General features: G+C 36.1%; 1 protein-coding gene across 2 annotated transcripts in view; it reads right to left on the bottom strand.

The window, feature by feature from the left end:
• MTMR8 (myotubularin related protein 8) overlaps nt 1-20,004 on the bottom strand; it is a 230,332-nt gene that overhangs the window by 6,935 nt on the left and 203,393 nt on the right. Inside the window, exon 14 of one of the 2 annotated variants that reach the window (XM_040266114.1) lies at nt 11,409-11,598. The exons of the other annotated variant lie outside the window; for it this stretch is intronic. Within the exon in view, the coding sequence (XP_040122048.1) occupies nt 11,545-11,598 (54 nt within the window). The 3' untranslated portion in view covers nt 11,409-11,544. Of the gene's footprint in view, nt 1-11,408; nt 11,599-20,004 lie in introns of those variants that run through there. 2 annotated transcript variants of the gene reach the window in all.

Below are 20,004 nucleotides of genomic sequence, written 5' to 3'. Positions count from 1 at the left end.
CACAGTCACTTTGTTTGTCCCAAAAGAGCCCTCTGGGGATCTGATCCCAGATATCATCCCATTATCTTATCTCAGTGGAAACAGCTCAGTTTCATCAACTACTTATTTCAGATCAGTTCAGTTCAGTTCAGTCACTCAGTCGTGTCCCACTCTGCGACCCCAAAAATCGCAGCATGCCAGGCCTCCCTGTCCATCACCATCTCCCGGAGTTCACTCAAACTCACATCGATCGAGTTGGTGATGCCATCCAGCCATCTCATCCTCTGTCATCACCTTTCCCTCCTGCCCCCAATCCCTCCCAGCATCAAAGTCTTTTCCAGTGAGTCAACTCTTCACATTAGGTGGCCAAAGTACTGGAGTTTCAGCTTTAGCATCATTCCTTCCAAAGAAATCCCAGGGCTGATCTCCTTCAGAATGGACTGGTTGGATCTCCTTGCAGTCCAAGGGATTCTCAAGAGTCTTCTCCAACACCACAGTTCAAAAGCATCAATTCTTTGGCACTCAGCTTTCTTCACAGTCCAAATCTCACATCCATACATGACTACTGGAAAAACCATAGCCTTGACTAGACGGACTTTTTTTTGGCAAAGTAATGTCTCTGCTTTTCAATATGCTATCTAGGTTGATCATAACTTTTCTTCCAAGAAGTAAGCGTCTTTTATTTTCATGGCTGCAATCACCATCTGCAGTGATTTTGGAGCACTCAAAAATAAAGTCTGACACTATTTCTATTGTTTCCCCATCTATTTGCCATGAAGTGATGGGACCAGATACCATGATCTTCGTTTTCTGAATGTTGAGTTTAAGCCAACTTTTTCCACTCTCCTCTTTCACTTTCATCAAGAGGCTTTTTAGTTCCTCTTCACTTTCTGCCATAAGGGTGGTGTCATCTGCATATCTGAGGTTATTGATATTTCTCCCAGCAATCTTGATTCCAGTTTGTGCTTCTTCCAGCCCAGTGTTTCTCATGATGTGCTCTGCATAGAAGTTAAATAAGCAGGGTGACAATATACAGCCTTGACGTACTCCTTTTCCTATTTGGAACCAGTCTGTTGTTCCATGTCCAGTTCTAACTGTTGCTTCCTGACCTGCATATAGGTTTCTCAAGAGGCAGGTCAGGTGGTCTGGTATTCCCATCTCTCTCAGAATTTTCCACAGTTTATTGTGTTCCACACAGTCAAAGCCTTTGGCATAGTCAATAAAACACAAATAGATGTTTTTCTGGAATTCCCTGCTTTTTCAGTGATTCAGCAGAGGTTGGCAATTTGATCTCTGGTTTCTCTGCCTTTTCTAAAACGAGCTTGAACATCTGGAAGTTCATGGTTCACATATTGCTGAAGCCTTGGCTTGGAGAATTTTAAGCATTACTTTACTAGCATGTGAGATAAGTGCAATTGTGCAGTAGTTTGAGCATTCTTTGGCATTGCCTTTCTTTGGGATTGGGATGAAAACTGACCTTTTCCAGTCCTGTGGTCACTGCTGAGTTTTCCAAGTTTGCTGGCATATTGAGTGCAGCACTTTCACAGCATGATCTTCTAGGATTTGAAATAGCTGAACTGGAATGCCATCACCACCACTAGCTTTATTTGTAGTGATGCTTTCTAAGGCCCACTTGACTTCACATTCCAGGTTGTCTGGCTCTAGGTGAGTGTGAGTGTTCACATCATCGTGATTATCTTGGTCGTGAAGATCTTTTTTGTACAGTACTTCTGTGTATTCTTGCCACCTCTTCTTAATATCTTCTGCTTCTCTTAGGTCCATACCATTTCTGTCCTTTATCGAGCCTATCTTTGCATGAAATGTTCCCTTGGTATCTCTAACTTTCTTGAAGAGATCTCTAGTCTTTCGCATTCTGTTGTTTTCCTCTATTTCTTTGCATTGATTGCTGAGGAAGACTTTCTTATCTCTTCTTGCTGTTTTTTGGAAGCCTGCATTCAGATGTTTATATCTTTCCTTTTCTCCTTTGCTTTTCACTTCTGTTCTTCTCACAGCTATTTGTAAGGCCTCCCCAGACAGCCATTTTGCTTTTTTGCATTTCTTTTCCATGGGGATGGTTTTGATCCCAGTCTCCTGTACAATGTCACAAATCTCAGTCCATAGTTCATCAAGCACTCTATCTATCAGATCTAGTCCCTTAAATCTATTTCTCACTTCCACTGTATAATCATAAGGGATTTGATTTAGGTCATACCTGAATGGTCTAGTGGTTTTCCCTACTCTCTTCAATTTAGGTCTGAATTTGGCAATAAGGAGCTCATGATCTGAGCCACAGTCAGCTCCTAGTCTTGTTTTTACTCACTGTATAGAGTGTCTCCATCTTAGGCTGCAAAGAATATAATCAGTCTGATTTCAGTGTTGACCATCTGGTGATGTCCATGTGTAGAGTTTTCTCTTGTGTTGTTGGAAGAGGGTGTCTGCTATGACCAATGTGTTCTCTTGGCAAAACTCTATTAACCTTTGCCCTGCTTCATTCCATGTTCCAACGCCAAATTTGCCTGTTACTCCAGGTGTTTCTTGACTTCCTACTTTTGCATTCCAGTCTACTGACATAATGTGGTCCACTGGAGAAGGCAATGGGAAATCACTTCAGTATTTTTGCCCTGAGAACCCCATGAACAGTATGAAAAGGCAAAATGATAGGATACTGAAAGAGGAACTCCCCAGGTCAGTAGGTGCCCAATATGCTACTGGAGATCAGTGGAGAAATAACTCCAGAAAGAATGAAGGGATGGAGCCAAAGCAAAAACAATACCCAGCTGTGGATGTGACTGGTGATAGAAGCAAGGTCTGATGCTGTAAAGAGCAATATTGCATAGGAACCTGGAATGTCAGGTCCCTGAATCAAGGCAAATTGGAAGTGGTCAAAGAGGAGATGGCAAGAGTGAACGTCAGCATTCTAGGAATCAGCGAACTAAAATGGATTGGAATAGGTGAATCTAACTCAGATGACCATTATATCTACTACTGCGGGCAGGAATCCCTTAGAAGAAATGGAGTAACCATCATGGTCAATAAGAGCACCCGAAATGAAGTACTTGGATGCAATCTCAAAAACGACAGAATGATCTCTGTTTGTTTCCAAGGCAAACCATTCAATATCACAGTAATCCAAGTCTATTCCCCAACCAGTAATGCTGAAGAAGCTGAAGTTGAATGGTTCTATGAAGACCTAAAAGACCTTTTAGAACTAACAGCCAAAAAAGTTGTCCTCTTCATTTATTTCAAATCTATCCAATCCCTTCCCGAGTCTTGTCTGCCAATTCATGAAGTGGTAGTGCAGCCTGTTTACACATTAACAGCATCAGGGAGTTCACCGGAGGTCAGATAACTCCTTAGGAAAGTGTCAAGTGTGTCCCAGTGTGATCAATGACTGACCATTGGAAACATCAAAAAGCATATCTCCTTCAGCTTGGTTTGAGGCAGTTGCCTGTTATTGTTTATTACCTGAGGTTTCATGCAAACCTGATTAGTAGCCAACAAACAAGTTATTTATGATTCAGTATTATTCTTGGAAAAAATATTAGGATTTTTTTAATAGAAAATTTTGGAGATAATTGCATATTTACATACAGAGATCCCCTGTAGACTTTACTATTTCCTCCAATGGTAGAATTTTGTGAGACAATGCAGGGTCTTATGTAGAATGTTGACATTGATTCACCTATCTTATTCAGATTTCCCAAGTTTACCTGTAGTCATGTGTGTCTCAGTGTTTGTTTACTTCTGTACAGTTTTATCACATAGTAGGTTCTGGTGTATACCACCCCAATATACAGAATATACAGACAGTATACAGAATAGTTCTAGCACAATAAGGATACCTCAGATTTTCTTTTTAAAGCTATATCCATTTCTTTCCCACTCTCTCTCCTTGGTCCTTAACCCAGCAATCTCTAATCTCTTTTCCATTTCTATAATTTTGACATTTCAAAATTATATAAATGAAACTATCCTTTGCAAGTAGCCTTTTTTCCACCCAGCATGCCCATGGGACTCATCCAAGCTGTTGCCTGCATCATTTGTTTCTGTGGTATGTATGTACCATGATTTGTTTAACCATTGACCCAGTGAAAGATATCTAGATTGCATGTAGTTATTTGGCTATTAAGGAAAAACATTCTATGAACATCTGTGCACAGGTCTTTATCACTCGTTATATCATAGGATTTATGAGTAAAGTGATTACCCTAACCCTAACCCGAAAGTGATTACTCCCATTTTACTCTTCCATGTCAGGATTGTTTTAGCTATACTAGGACCTGTAGCTTTTCATTATCAATACCATTTAGAATTAGCTTGCCTATGTGCCTGCCTATATCTACAAAAAAATTGCTGAGACTTTGGTAGAAACTGTGTTAAGTCTATATAATAATTTCAGGAGAATTGACTGCTTTACTGTGTTGAACCCATGGTTTTTTTTTTTTACTTATTGGAGTATAGTTGACTTACACTGTTGTGGTAGTTTCAGGTGTATAGCAAAGTGAATCAATTATACTTATACATATATCCACTCTTTTTTAGATTCTTTTCCCATATAGGCCATTACAGAGTATTCGGTAGACTTCCCTGTGCTAAGAGTAGGTCCTTATTGTTATTTATTTTTATATATAGTAGTGTGCATATGTCAATCCCATTCTCCCAATTTATCCCCATCCCTCCTTCCTCCCTGGTAACCATACACTAGTTTTCTACATCAGTAACTATTTCTGTTTTGTAGATAAGTTCCTTTGTATCCTTTCTTTAGATTCCACATATAAGTGATATTTTATATTTGTCTTTTCTACACATGGTATGTTTTTACAGTTATTTAAGTCCTTAATTTCTTTCATCACATTTTGTAGTTTTTAGCATATGTATCATGTACATATTTTATTAAGTGTATATCTAAGTATTTGAATTTCTTTGGATACATTGTAAACTACATTGGGTTTTGATTTTGGTTTCTATGTGTTCATGTAGAAATATGATTTGTGTGTGTACATGTGTGTGTGTTTTGATTTTATATCCTGCCACAGTGCTGAATTTACTAGTTCCAGTGTTTTTGCTTTTTGTATATTCCTTTGGATTTTCTATGTAGTCAATCATGTCATCTGCAAATAGGGACAACTTTATTTCTTCATTTCTAATCTGTATGCTTTATTTCCTCTTCTTGTTTTATTGTAGTGGTTAGAACTTCCAGAAATATATTGAGTAAGAGTGGTGAGAGTGGACATCTTTGCTTTTTCCCAGTCTTGTGGGGAAACATTTAATCTTTCATCACTAGGTATGATGTTAACTATAGGTTTTTCATTTTTATTTTATTTTTTAATTTAAATTTATTTATTTTAATTGGAGGCTAATTACTTTACAATATTATATTGGTTTGTTAAACAGATGCCCTTCGTCTAGGTTCAGGAACTTCTCTTCTATTCATAGATTTTTTTTTTTTTTTTGAAGTTGCTCAGTCATGTCTGACTCTTTGCGACCCTGTGAACTGTAGCCTACCAGGCTTCTCCGTCCATAGGATTCCAGGCAAGAATACTGGAGTGGGTTACCATTTCCTTCTCCAGGGGATCTTCCCGACCCAGGGATAGAACCTGGGTCTCTTGCATTGGAGGCAGATGCTTTAACCTCTGAGCCACCAGGGAAGCCCATAGCTTACTGAGTGTTTATATCAGGAATGTACATTGGATTTTGTTAAATACTTTTTCTACATCAATTGATGTGATCATATAAGTTTTCTTCTTTAACCTGTTCATATGGTGGATTAACATCATTGACTTTGAAGTGCTGAATCACTTTCATCCTTGAAATAAATTCCACTTGGAAATGGTGAATAATTTTTAGTGCCTCATGGGCTTAGGTTCCTGGAGGAGGGCATGGCAACCCACTCCAGTATTCTTGCCTGGAGAATCCCATGGACAGAGGAGCCTGGTGGGCTACAGTTCATAGGGTTGCAAAGAGTTGGACACAACTGAAGCAACTTAGCATGCACAGGGTTACGTTTGCTAATATTTTGGTAAGGAATTTTATGTTTAGGTTGATGAAAAATAATGGTTTGTAGATTTCTTTTTTCTTTCTCTCTTTGATTTTGGTATCAGGGTAACACTGACCTCATAAAATGAGTTTAGAAATCTCTTTTCTTCCATTTCTGGAAGAAATTGTGTAAATTCACAAGATTGGTGTTAATTCCTTAAATGTTTGGTAGAATTCTCCAGTGAAACCATATGGACCCAGAGATTTTTGGGGGAGGGGAGTTTTTACATAATGAATTGCATTTCTTTAATGGATACAGAACTATTCATATCAGTTATTTAATTTTTATTAAAGTTTTGGTAGTTGGTGGATTTTGAAGGTCAATTTTCGCTAAATTGTCATGATTATAAGTGTGAAGTTGTTTATAGCATTTCCTTTTAAAACTAATCAATCATTTTAAAATTGATATTTTTTACCATCTTACTCACTTAAAAAAAAACTTTATATTTTGAGAAGTCTTATGTTCACAGCAAAATCGAGAGGATGGTACGTAGATTTCCTCAATATTCTGTCCCTATACACAAATAGTCTTCCCCATTATCAACATTCCCTACCAGAGTGGGCTATTTATAACAACTGATGACCTTACATTGAGACATCATGAGCCTAAGCTCATAGTTTGCATGAGAGTTCATCCTCTGTGTTGTATGTTCTACGGATTTGGTCAAATATTGATATCTAATGATATGTAACCATCATTATAGTATCATTCAGAGTATTCTCATTGCCTCAAAAATCCTCTGTGCTCCACCTATTCATCCTACCCCTACCCAAGCTCAGGAACACTGATATTTTTATTGTCTCCATAGTTTTGCCTCTTTTAGAATGAAACATTTTCAGATTGGCTTCTTGCACTTAGTAATGTGCATTTAAGATTCTGTTGATCTAAAACAAGTAGACTGTCAGATATCTCTCAAGCAAAAATGAGTTTATTCAATATCAGCAGAGAATTGCAATTTGGAGTCAGTAACCATGGTGAGTCATGTGGAAGTCCTCCAAGGAAGGAGAACACTTTTATAGAAAGGAAAAGAGCTATAGTAAACAGAATTCATGACTTTTCTTTGTCAGAGTTCTTGCCAGGAAAGAGTCCTTCTTTTCTTTCTATTGGGCTCTGCTATCCTCACAGGGCATGAGAGCTCCTCCTTCTAGTCTCCCAACTCTATTTAATTGAGGGTTCTGTGGTTTTGTTTTTGTTTTTACAGTTCCTGTATGTCTTTATATTACTTAATATCTCATTTCTTTTCAGTGCTGAAGAATTTTCCAATGTCTGGATCTTCCACAGTTTATTTGTAAATTCAGCTATTGAAGAATATTTTGGTGACTTTTAAGTTTGGGAGATTATAAATAAGGCTGCTAGAAACATCTCTATGCAGGTTTTGTACAAAAGAAAAGTACTATGTCATAGTAGTAGTGTTAGTTGCTCACTTGTGTCCGACTCTTTGTGACCCAGACTGTAGCCCACCAGGCTCCTCTGTCTATGGAATTCTCCAGGCAAGAATACTGGAGTGGGGAGCCATTCCCTTCTCCAGGGGATCTTCCTGACTCAGGGATTGAACCCATGTCTCCTACATTGCAGATGGATTCTTTACTGTCTGAGCAACCAGGGAACCCCATCTGAGGGAATATAAATTATCAATTCCTTTGGGTAAACTCCAGAGTTTGATTGATGGAATTGTATGGTAAAATTATATTTAGCTTTGTAAGAAACTTCCAAAGTGTCTTCCAAAGTGGCTGTACCATTTTGCATTCCCACTAGCAGTGAACAAGAGTTCCTATTATTCCAGATCCTTCTCAGCATTTGGTGTTGTCAATATTCAGGGTTTTGGCCATTCTAATAGTTGTGCAGTAGTATCTTATTGTTTTATTTTGCATTTCCCTGATGAATAAGACATAAGCATTTTTATATGCATATTTGCCATTTTTATACCTTCTTTGGCGAGGTGAGGTGTCTGTTATGATGTTTGTCACATTTTTTAATTGGGTTGTTTGTTTTCTTATTGTTGACTTTAAGAGTTATTTTTGTAATTTCTATGTAAGTCTTTTATCATAGGTATCTCTTAAATTTTTTATTGGAGTATAGTTGCTTTATGGTGTTGTATTACTTTCTGTTGTACAAATGTCTCTTTTGTAAAAATTTTCTCCAAGTCTTTGGCTTCTCATTCTTTTACCAGTGTTTTTTGCCTATCAAACTTAAAAAAATTAAGTTAGCTTATCAATAATTTTTTTCATGGATCCTGCCTTTGGTGTTGTACCTAAAAAGTCATTGCCATACCCAAGGTCATCGAGGTTTTCTTCTAGGTTATCTTCCAGGAATTTTATAGTTTTCCATTTTACACATAGGTCTGTGATCCATCTTTAGTTAATTTTTGTCAAAGTGTGAGGTCTTTATCTAGATTTATTATTATTTTTTTACATGTGGATATCCAGTTGTTTCAGCACCATTTGTTGAAAAGACTATCTTTGCTCCATAGTATTGCCTTTACTACTTTGTGAAAGATCAGTTGATTATATTTACGTGGATATACTTCTAAGCTTTCCATTGATCTATTTGTCTATTATTTGCCAATAATACACTTTCTTGGTTACTATAGCTTTAAAGTCTTGAAGTTGAATAGTGTCAGCCCTCCATTGTTCTTCTCTTTCAATATTGTGTCAGTTATTATGGATCTTTTGCCCCTCTATATGAACTTTATAATCAGTTTGTTGATATTCACAAAATAGCTTCATGAGATTTTGATTGAGATTGCATTGAATCTATAGATCAAGTGTGATAAAACTGAAAACTTGACATTTTGTCTTCTATCCATTAACAAGCACTCTCTCTCCATTTATTTCCTTCTTCTTTGATTTCATACATCAGGGTTTTGTAGTTTTACTCAAGTAGATCTTGTATATATTTTGATAAACCTATGTATTTTTTGGTGCTAATGTAAATGGTATTGTGTTTTGAATTTCTAAATTCTTCTTATTCATTGCTGATATATAGGAAAATGGTTGGTTTTTGTAGATTAACCTTGTGTCCTGAAAGCTTGCTGTAATTGCTTATTAGTTCCAGGAGTTGTTCCATCCATTATTTTGGATTTTCTATATGCAATAATGTCATCTAGTACATAGACAGTTTTATATCTCCCTTCTGAATCTTTATAACTTTTATTTTCTTTTCTTAGCTAGGACTTCCAGTATGATGTAGAAAAGGAGTAGTAAGAAGAGATATCCTTGCCTTCTTGCTAATCAATATCTATGGTATTGATATCTATCTATCAATATCTATTGATATTGATTCCTTCATAGGAATGCTTTGAGGTTCTTACCATTAGGTATGATGTTTGCTGCAGGCTTCTCAGATATTGTTTATCAAATTGAGGAAGTTTGCCTGCACTCCTATTTCAATGTTTTTTTTTAAATCATAAATGAGTGTTTGATATCACAAAATTTTTTTTTCTGCATCTATTGATATGATGATGTGATTTTTATTTATCAGTGTGTTGCTATGATGAATTACATTAATTGATTTTCAAATGTTGAACCAAACTTGTGGTCATTCCACTTGTTAAATGTTGCATTATTCTTTTTAAACATTGTTTAATTTGATTTGCTAATATTTTGTTGAGGGGTTTTACAGCTATGTTCATGATAGATATTGATTTGTAGTTTTCCTATGAAGTTTTTTTGTCTAGATTTGGTATTAGTATAATGCTGGCCTCATTGTGTGTGTGTGTGTGTGCACAATTAGCCATGTCCAACTCTTTGCGACCCCATGGACTATAGACTGCCAGGCTCCTCTGTACACAGAATTTTCTAGAAAAGAATACTGAAATGGGTTGTCATTTCCTACTCTAGGGGATCTTCCTGACTCAGGGATCGAATCCGTGTCTCCTGCATGGCAGGCAGATTCTTTACCACTGGTGCCACCTATGGTAAACCCCTCATAAAGTGAGGTAAGTATTCCCTCTGCTTCAATTTTTGGAAGAAACTGTAGATAATTGGTATTTTTTTTTTCCCTTATTGTCCAATAGAATCCATCAGTGAACCCATCTAAGACTAGTGATTTGCTTTGTAAGGTTATTAATTTTTTTAGAAATTATAATTGATATTCAATGTTATATGAGTTTCAAGTATAGAATAGTGATTCACAATATTGTAATTAACCTCCAATTAAAATAAATATATATTAAAAAAAGAATAGTGATTCACTATTTTTATAAATTATAAAATGATGACCATGATAGATCTAGTTACCATCTGTCACCAGTTATTACAATATCATTAACTATATTCCCTATACTGTACTTTATATTCTCATGATTTATTTTATAGCTGGAAGTTTGTATCTTTTGATCCCCTTTATCTTTTTGCCCATCCCCCAACACACCTCCCCTCTGGCAACCACCAATTTGTTCTTCATACCTATGAGTCTGTTTTACTTTGTTTGTTCATTTGTTCTCTTTTATAGATTACAAAACGTATAAGTGAAATCATATAATATTCATCTTTCTCTGACATTTCTCTCCATCCACATTGTTGCAAATGGCAAGATTTCATTCTTTTTTATGGATGAGTAATATTCCATTATTTATATATACTACCTCTTTATCTATTTGTCTATCAGTGGACACAGGTGTTTTCCATATCTTGGCTATTGTAAATAGTATTGCAATGAATATAGGGGTTCAGTTCAGTTCATTTCAGCTGCTCAGTCGTGTCGGACTCTGCGACCCCATGAACTGCAGCACGCCAGGCCTCCCTGTCCATCACCAACTCCCGGAGTTCACCCAAACTCATGTCCATCAAGTCGGTGATGCCATCCAGCCATCTCATCCTCTATTGTCCCCTTCTCCTCCTGCCCTCAATCCCTCCCAGCATCAGAGTCTTTTCCAATGAGTCAACTCTTCGCATGAGGTGGCCAAAGTATTGGAGTTTCCACTTTAGCATCAGTCCTTCCAAAGTCTATTTGAATTAGTTTTGTTTCTTCAAATAAGTGCTCAGAAGTAGAACTGTGGATTAGATAGTAGTTTTATTTTTAGTTTCTTGAGGATTATCCATACCGTTTTCCATACTTGGCGTTCCAATTTACATTCCCACCAACAGTGTATGAGTGTTCTCTTTTTTTCTACATGTTCTCCAACAACTGTTTCTTGTTTTTTTGGTAATAGCCATTCTGACAGGTGTGAGGTGTGGTGTTTTTTGTGGTTTTGATTTGCATTCCCCTGATGGTTAGTGATGTTGAGCATATTTTCATGTGCCTGTTTGGCCATTTTTATGCTTTCCCTGGGGAAAAAAGAGTCTATTCATCACTACTGCAATTTTTAATAGGGTTGTTGGTATTTTGATATTGAGTTGTATAAATTTTTTATATAGTTTTGATATCAACCCCTTATTGGTTATATTGTTTACAAATGTCTTCTCCCATTCGGTAGATTGCCTTTTTGCTTTGTTGATAGTTTTTTTTTCACAGTAAAAGGCATTGTACCTTTCTCTCCTGGTGTGCATCTCTGCTTTGCTTCTATCTTAACTAAACAAAGCATTACTCTATGTGCCCTCCCACTTGTTGTTGTGCTGTGTCTCTAATAATAAACTTTGCACCTGTAAAAAAGTAAAAGGCATTTTAGTTTTTATTCTCATTTACTTTTTCTTTTGTTGCCCTTGCCTGAAAACACATGTCAAAAAATATTGCTAAAACCAATGTCAAAGAGCATACTGCCTGTTTTATTGTAGGAGGTTTATGGTTTCAGGTTTTACATTTAAGTCTTTAATCCATTTTTAGTTTATTTCTGTATATGGTGTAATGAAGTGGTCCTGTTTCATTCTTTTGCATGTAGCAGTCTAGTTTTTTCAGGACCATTATTGAAGAGACTGTCTTTTCCCCATTGTCTTCTTTCTTGTAGATTAATTGAACATATAATTATGCTTTATTTAATTATGGTTTATTTCTAGGCTCTCTATTCTGTTTCATTATTTCTTGATTTAATAAGTATAGGCCCATTCAGATTGTCTATTTTTGTGTGAATTTTTGTTGATTTTGTCTTTCAAGCAATTGGTCTGTTTCATCTAGTTTATCAAATCTGTGAACATAGAGTTGTTCATAATATTCTCTTATTACCCTTTTACTGTCCAAATAATAATTTATATCTTCTCTCTTCTTCACATAGTTAACTTGGCTAGAGGATTAGCAATTTTAGGAATCTTTGCAAAGAACAAGCTTTGGGTTTTGTTATTTTCTTTATTGAGTTTCTGTCTTATTTTATCTTTACAATTTTCTTCAATGTCTGCTCTATTTTTTTTTCCTCCTCCTTTTGGTTTAATTTGCTCTTTTTTTTTCTAGTTTCCTAATGTGGAATCATATTATTTACTTTTGTTCTTTCTTCTTTTCTAATTTAATACTATAATTTCTCTCAATGCATTACTTTCCCTGGATTTTGATAACTTGTATTTTTAATTTTCACTTACAAACATTTAAAATTTCAAGCTTCTTCTCTGCCTCATGTGTTATTTAGAAATGTGTTGTTTAATCTCCTTATATACTAGACTTTTTTGGCTACATTTTGATGATCAATTTGTAGTATAATTCTACTGTGGTCTTAGAGTATACTTTTTTAACTTCTATTTTTTAATTTATTTTTTCATCTTTTTTGTGATGTAATTGATATATAAAATTATGTAAATTAAGGTATACAATGTGATGATTTGATACACATATATAATGTAGAATATCTATGAAAATAAGGTTAGTTAAAACTCCTTTCAGCTCCCATACTCATTATTTTGTTATGGTGAGAAAAATAAAACTCTATTCTCATAGAAACTTTCAAGTATAGAATATAGTATTATTAACTGTATTTACCATTCTGTATCTTAGATCCCCTGAACTTATTAATCTTGTAATTGAAAGTTTGTACACTTTGACCAATCTCTCTCAATTTCCCCTATCCCTTAGGCAACCACAATTCTAGTGTTTCTATGAGTTGAATGTTTTTAGATTCCACATGTATGTGAGATCATTCAATATGTCTCTCTGACATTTCACTTAGGCTAATGCCCTCAAGGTCCATCTGTGTTGTCACAGTTGGCAGGATTTCTTTCTTTTTAATGGCTGCATACTATTATGTGTCTATATCTAAAATTTTTCTTTATCTATTTATTTGTTGGGAGAGATAGAAAAAGAGTCTGCCTGCAATGTGAGTGACCTGGGTTCGATCCCTGGTTTGGGAAGATCCCCTGGAGGAAGGCATGGCAACCCACTCCAGTACTCTTGCCTGGAGAATCCCCATGGACAGATGAGCATGGTGGGCTATAGTCCCTGGGGTCTCAAAAGAGTCAGACAGGACTGTGCGACTAAGCACAACATAGAACACTTAGGTTGCATCCATGTCTTGGCTATTGTGAATAATGCTGCTGTGAACATGAGAGTACAGATGCCTCTTTGAGGCAATGATTTAGTATCCTTTGATATACACTTAAAAGTGAAATTATTGGATCATATGGTAGTTTTGCTTTTAATCTTTTGAGTAACCATACTTTTTTTTTTTAAACCAAGGACCTTTTATGGATAGAAACAATACTGTTTTTATTAGTGGTTGTACTAATTTATATTCCCATCAGCTGTGCACCAGGGTTCCCTTTCTCCACATCCTTGCCAGCATTTATTACCTCTTGTCTTTTTGGTAATAGCCCTTTTGACAGGTGTGAAATGGTATCTCATTGTGGTTTTGATTTGCATTTCCCTGATGATTAGTGACACTGAACACCTTTCATGTACTTATTGTCATTTGTATATCTTCCTTAGAGTCATGTCTGTTTAAGTTCTTTGCCCATTTTTAATCAGGTTCATTTTGTTGTTTTTGTGTTTAAGTACGAATCCCTTATCAGATATATGGTTCACAAATATTTTCTCTCATTTCATGTTTTGCCTTTTCATTCTCAGTAATAGTTTTTTTTATAGACCAAGTTTTTGATTTCGGTGAAATCCATTTATACATTTTTTTCCTTTTGTTGTCTCTACTTCTGATGACATATACAAGAAACAATTGCTATATCAAATATCATGAAACTTTCCCCTATAATTGCCAATTTGATTCTTTGGTATGTGGATATAATTTTACCAACACCATTTGTTGAAAAGACATCCTTTCATCCTTTCTCTGTTGAATGATCTTAGTGCTTTTATTGAAAATCATTTGATCATATGTATGAGAGTTTCTGCTTTGGCCCAGCTGAGAACCAAGAACTTCCATATGTACAAGCTGGGTTTAGAAAGGGCAGAGGAACCAGAGATCAAATTGTCAACCTCACTGGATCATAGAGTAAGCAAGGGAATGCCAGAAAAAGAAAAAAAAAAATCTGTTTCTCCTTTATTGATCACACTGAAGCCTTTGACTATGTGGATCAGAGCAAATTGTGGAAAATTCTAAAAGAGATGGGAGTATCAGACTACCTTACCTATCTTCTGAGAAACCTGCATGCAGGTCAAGAAACTATTAGAACCAGACCTGGAACAACTGACTGGTTCAAAATTGGGCAAGGAGTACGTCAAGGCCATATATTGTCACCTTGTTTATTTAGCTTATATGCAGAGTACATCATGCAAAATGCTGGGCTGGATGAATCATGAGCTGGAATCAAGATGGCTGGGAGAAATAACAAAAACCTCACATATGCAGATGATATCATTCTAATGGCAGAAAAGTGAAGAGGAACTAAAGAGCCTCTTGATGTGGGTGAAAGAGGAGAGTGAAAAAGCTGGCTTAAAACTCAACATTAAAAATTAAAAAAAAGAAACACATATGTACACCTGTGGCTGATTCATGTTGATGTATGGCAAAAACCATCACAATACTGTAAAGTAATTATCCTCCAATTAAATAATTAAAAATACGATCATGGCATCCAGTCCCATCACTTTGTGGTAAATAGATAGGAAAAAAAAAATAAAAACAGTGGCAGATATTATTTTCTTGAGATCCAAGATCACTGCAGATGGTGACTGCAGTCATGAAATTAAAAGATACTTGTTCTTTGGAAGAAAATCTATGGCAAATCTAGACAGTGTATTAAAAAGCAGAAATATCACTTTGCTGAAAAAGGTCCATATAATCAAAGCTATGGTTCTTCCAGTAGTCATGTATGGATGTGAGAGCTGGATCATGAAAAAGGTTGAGCGCCAAAGAATTGATGCTCTTGAACTGTGGTGCTGGAGAAGACTCTTGAGAGTCTGTTGGGCAGCAAGGAGATCAAACTAATCAATCCTAAAGGAAATCAACCCTGAATATTCATTGGAAAGACTAATGCTGCAGCTGAAGCTCCAACGTGTTAGCCACATTATGTAGAGGTGACTCATTGGAAAAGACCTTGATGCTGGGAAAGACCGAGGGCAAAAGGAGAAGACGGTGGCAGAGGATGAGATGGTTAGATAGCATCACCAAGTCAATGGACATGAATCTGAGCAAACTACAGGAGATACTGACGGACAGGGAAACCTGGCATGCTGCAGTCCATGGGTTCACAAAGAGTCAGACATGATTTAGCAACTGAACAACATGAGAGTTTATTTCTTGACATTCTATTCCATTAGTGTATTTCCCTATACAAGTACCACATTGTTTTGATTATTGTAGCTTTCTATATATAATGAAATCAGAAAGTGTGAGGTTTTGAGCTTTGTTTTTATTTTTCAAGATATTTTTGTCTCTCTGGGAATACTCAAAATTCCATATGAATTTTTGGATGGAATTTTCTCTTTCTGCCAAGAAAATGCCTCTATAATTTTGATAGGGATTGCATTGAACTTGTGGATTACTTTGGGTAGTATTGACATTTAACAAAATTAGTTCTTCCAGTCCATGAACAGGAATGTCTTTCTATTTGTGTCTTATTTCTTTCAGCATCCTTTTGTGGTTTCAGTGTACATTTCTTTGACCTCCTTCCTTAATTTACTCCCAAATATTTTATTATTATATATGGCTTTGTAAATGGAATTGATTTCTTAATTTCCTTTTCAAATTGTTCATTATTAGCACATAGAAGTGCAAATGATTTTTTGCATGTTGATTTTGTATCCTGCAGTCTTGTTAGACTCACTTATCAGTCCTAACACAATATTATCTATTTTATTTATTTTAAATATTTACATCTTCAAACATATTTTGCCTCTTCCTTTCCAGTTTGTATCCCTTACATATATATTTTTTTCTTGTCAATTGCTGTGGTTAAAACTTCCAGTACAATGCTGAGTAGGAAACAGTGTAAGCAGTCACTACTCTCTGGTTGCTCACTTTAGAGAAAAAGATTTTACCACTGAGTATGATGTTAGCTCTGGATTTTTTGTATGTGGCCTTTATTGTGTTGAGATAGTTTCCTTCTATTCCCAGTTTAGTGAGATGTTTTGGGGGTTTTTTATATCATGAAATAGTGTTGATTTAAAAAAATGTTTTTTTCTTCATGAATCGAAAAGATCTTATGATTTTCTCCTTCATTTTATTAATGTAACAGGGAAGAGCAAATCTGACTACTTATTAGACCTGTTCCTTTTACTTTGTGTGAGAGTTGCTCAATCATGTCTTCCTCTTTGCAACCCCATGGACTATACAGTCCATGTAATTCTCCACTCCAGAATACTGGAATGGGTAGCCTTTCCTTTCTCCAGGGGATCTTCCTAACCCAGGGATTGAACCCAGGTCTACCCGCATTGCAAGTGGATTCTTTACCAGCTTAGCCACAAGGGAAGCCCTAGAATTCTGGAGTGGGTAGCCTATTCTTTCTGCAGTGGATCTTCCTGGCCAAGGAATCGAACTGGGGTCTCCTGCTTTGCAGGCAGATTCTTTACCAACTGAGCCATCAGGGAAGCCCTGATACTTTACTTTTACTTTTAACCCTGATACCTTCCTTTTACTTTAACCTTACTTTAATTTTTAAAATTTATTTATTTTAATTGGAGGCTAATTACTTTATAATATTGTAGTGGTTTTTGCCATACATTTACTTTAATCTTTATACTCTGTTGCCTGTGCTTAGTCATGCTGGCTCTGCACCTTTTCTAAAAGAATGTTGCCTATAGCTAGAAAAATACAAAATAGCCTGATCATGTCCTGACTTGAACAGAGAATAGTTTGTCTTGTTGGAGGTTTACAGGAACATTGTGACCTGACCTTGGGCTGACCTACCTGGACAGCTGCAAGAACAAAGGAGCCTACACCAAGGAGTTTGCAACAACTAACTACACTGTTCCCTCACCTTGCCTCTAAAAGTGCTTTGCTGGAATATCTTTTTCCAGCCCTCCACTTTCCATCTGTATGTGTTCCTTGTTTTGAGGTGGGTCTCTTGTAGGCAACATATATAGGGGTCTCGTTTTTGTATCCATTCAGCCAGTCTTTGTCTTTTGGTTGGGGCATTCAACCCATTTACATTTAAGGTAATTGTTGATAAGTATGATCCCGTTGCCATTTACTTTACTGTTTTGGGTTCTGGTTTATACACCCTTTTTGCAACTCTTGCAGCTCAATTCCAGAAAAATAAAGGACCCAATCAAAAAATGGGCCAAAGAACTAGACATTTCTCCAAAGAAGACATACAGATGGCTAACAAATACATGAAAAGATGCTCAACATCACTCATTATCAGAGAAATGCAAATCAAAACCACAATGAGGTACCATTTCACACCAGTCAGAATGGCTGCTATCCAAAAGTCTACAAGCAATAAATGCTGGAGAGGGTGTGGAGAAAAGGGAAGCCTCCTACACTGTTGGTGGGAATGCAAACTAGTTCAGCCACTATGGAGAACAGTGTGGAGATTCCTTAAAAAACTGGAAATAGAACTGCCTTGTGACCCACCAATCTCACTGCTGGGCACACACACCGAGGAAACCAGAAATGAAAGAGACACGTGTACCCCAATGTTCATTGTAGCACTGTTTATAATAGCCAGGACATGGAAGCAACCTAGATGTCCATCAGCAGATGAATGGATAAGAAAGCTGTGGTACATATACACAATGGAGTGTTACTCAGGCATTAGAAAGAATACTTTTGAATCAGTTCTAATGAGGTTGATGAAACTGGAGCCGATTATACAGAATGAAGTAAGCCAGAAAGAAAAACACCAATACAGTATACTAACGCATATATATGGAATTTAGAAAGATGGTAACAATAACCCTGTATGCGAGACAGCAAAAGAGACACAGATGTATAGAACAGTCTTATGGACTCTGTGGGAGAGGGAGAGGGTGGGATGATTTGGGAGAATGGCACTGAAACATGTATAATATCATATAAGCAACGAATTGCCATTCTAGGTTTGATACAGGATACAGGATGCTTGGGGCTGGTGCACTGGGATGACCCAAAGAGATGGTATGGGGAGGGAGGTGTGAGGAGGGTTCAGGATTGGGAACACGTGTACACCCATGGGGGATTCATTTTGATGTATGGCAAAACCAGTACAGTATTGTAAAGTAAAATAAAGTAAAATAAAACAATAAATAAAAAGAAATATCCCTTAAAAATAAATAAAACAAAACTTTGAGGGAAAAAAATAAATAAAAGTACTTAGCTGAAAGCCTTAGAGAGTCCAGGCTTTTTAAGGCATGAGCTATCAGTTTCCTTGCATGGCCCTTCAATAAAACTTTCTCTGCTCCAAACTCTAACATTTTGGTATTGTTTGGCCTCACTCAGCATTGAGAACACAGACTTGTATTCTGTAACATAAATGTGATATATTACCTTGATTGACTTTAGTATGTTGAACTATTCTTATTTCTGGTAGCTTTGGGTTATATCTCTAATGAATTGACACTTTTAGTATTATATACTGTCCTTCTTTGCTTTTTGTAACAGTTTTTATGTTAAAATCTATTTTGTCTGATAGTATAGTCACCCCTCCTCTCTTTGGGTTATTATTTGCATGGAATACATATTCCAACATTTTTCAATCTATGCATTGAATCTAAGTTGGGTCCCTTGCTGATAGCATACAATTAGATTCTATTTTTTTTTAAATCCATTTTGTCAATATATGTCTTTCTATGGAGGAGTTTAATTTATTTACATTTAAAGTAATTGCTATTGGTGAAAAGCTTGCTATTTCAATTTTATTGTTTTCTACATCTTATGCCTTTAATGAACCTCACTTTCTCCATTATTGCCTTCCTCTGTGTTTAGCTGACTTTTTTTGTAGTGACACATTTTGATTCCTTTCTCATTGCCTTTTGTATATCTTCTCTATTTTCTTTGTGGTTATCATGTCAATAACAAAAACATCTTAAAGTTATAACAATCAATTTTAAATTGTTACCACCTTAACTGCATACAGAAACTACCCTTTACATCTCTGCCTCCCTTACTTTATGTTAGTGTTGTCACAAGCTACATCTTTATACAGTGTAACCTACTGACATAGATTTCCAATTATTTTTTAGGCATTTCTCTTTTAAATAGTGTAGAAAATGGAAAGCTGAGTTTTAAACCTAATCACAGCAATACTGGTTTTTACATTTGTCTACATATTTACCTTCAATGGAGAACTTTATTTTTTGTATGACTTTGAACTCCTTTCAAGAATTCTTTCACTTCAACTTGAAGGACCTCTATCTAGTATTTCTTGTAGGTCAAGTGTTGTGCTAACAAATAGCTGCTTATAAATATAATAACTTCCCTCAAGAATTAACATCCTAATTTCTCAAGGTCTTTGCTTTTATATTGTACTCCTCTACCAGTATTTTCTTGCCTCCATTATCTGTGGCTCTGTAGTCTTTCTGTGGCTTTCATGAACTGTGCTCACTGTTTCATATGGTTTTTCCTAGCCTGGTATCTGAGATCCATTTTAAACAATACAGAGACCAGTCCTTCCTGCAGCCCCCAGGAAGGTTACAACATTGCAAATTAATTCTACTCTGCTTTCTCTGGTTTGAAGAAATAACTGGGGACTGGGCCACCACTTCCCTCCATCCACACCATGCTAGGGAGAGAGTAGATCAAGGATGAGTAAAAACATCAC

This window comes from Oryx dammah, unplaced genomic scaffold, assembly GCF_014754425.2.
Source record: "Oryx dammah isolate SB20612 unplaced genomic scaffold, SCBI_Odam_1.1 HiC_scaffold_23, whole genome shotgun sequence".
Classification (NCBI taxonomy): Eukaryota; Metazoa; Chordata; class Mammalia; order Artiodactyla; family Bovidae; genus Oryx; species Oryx dammah.
This window is presented reverse-complemented; position numbering and strand designations above follow the sequence as displayed.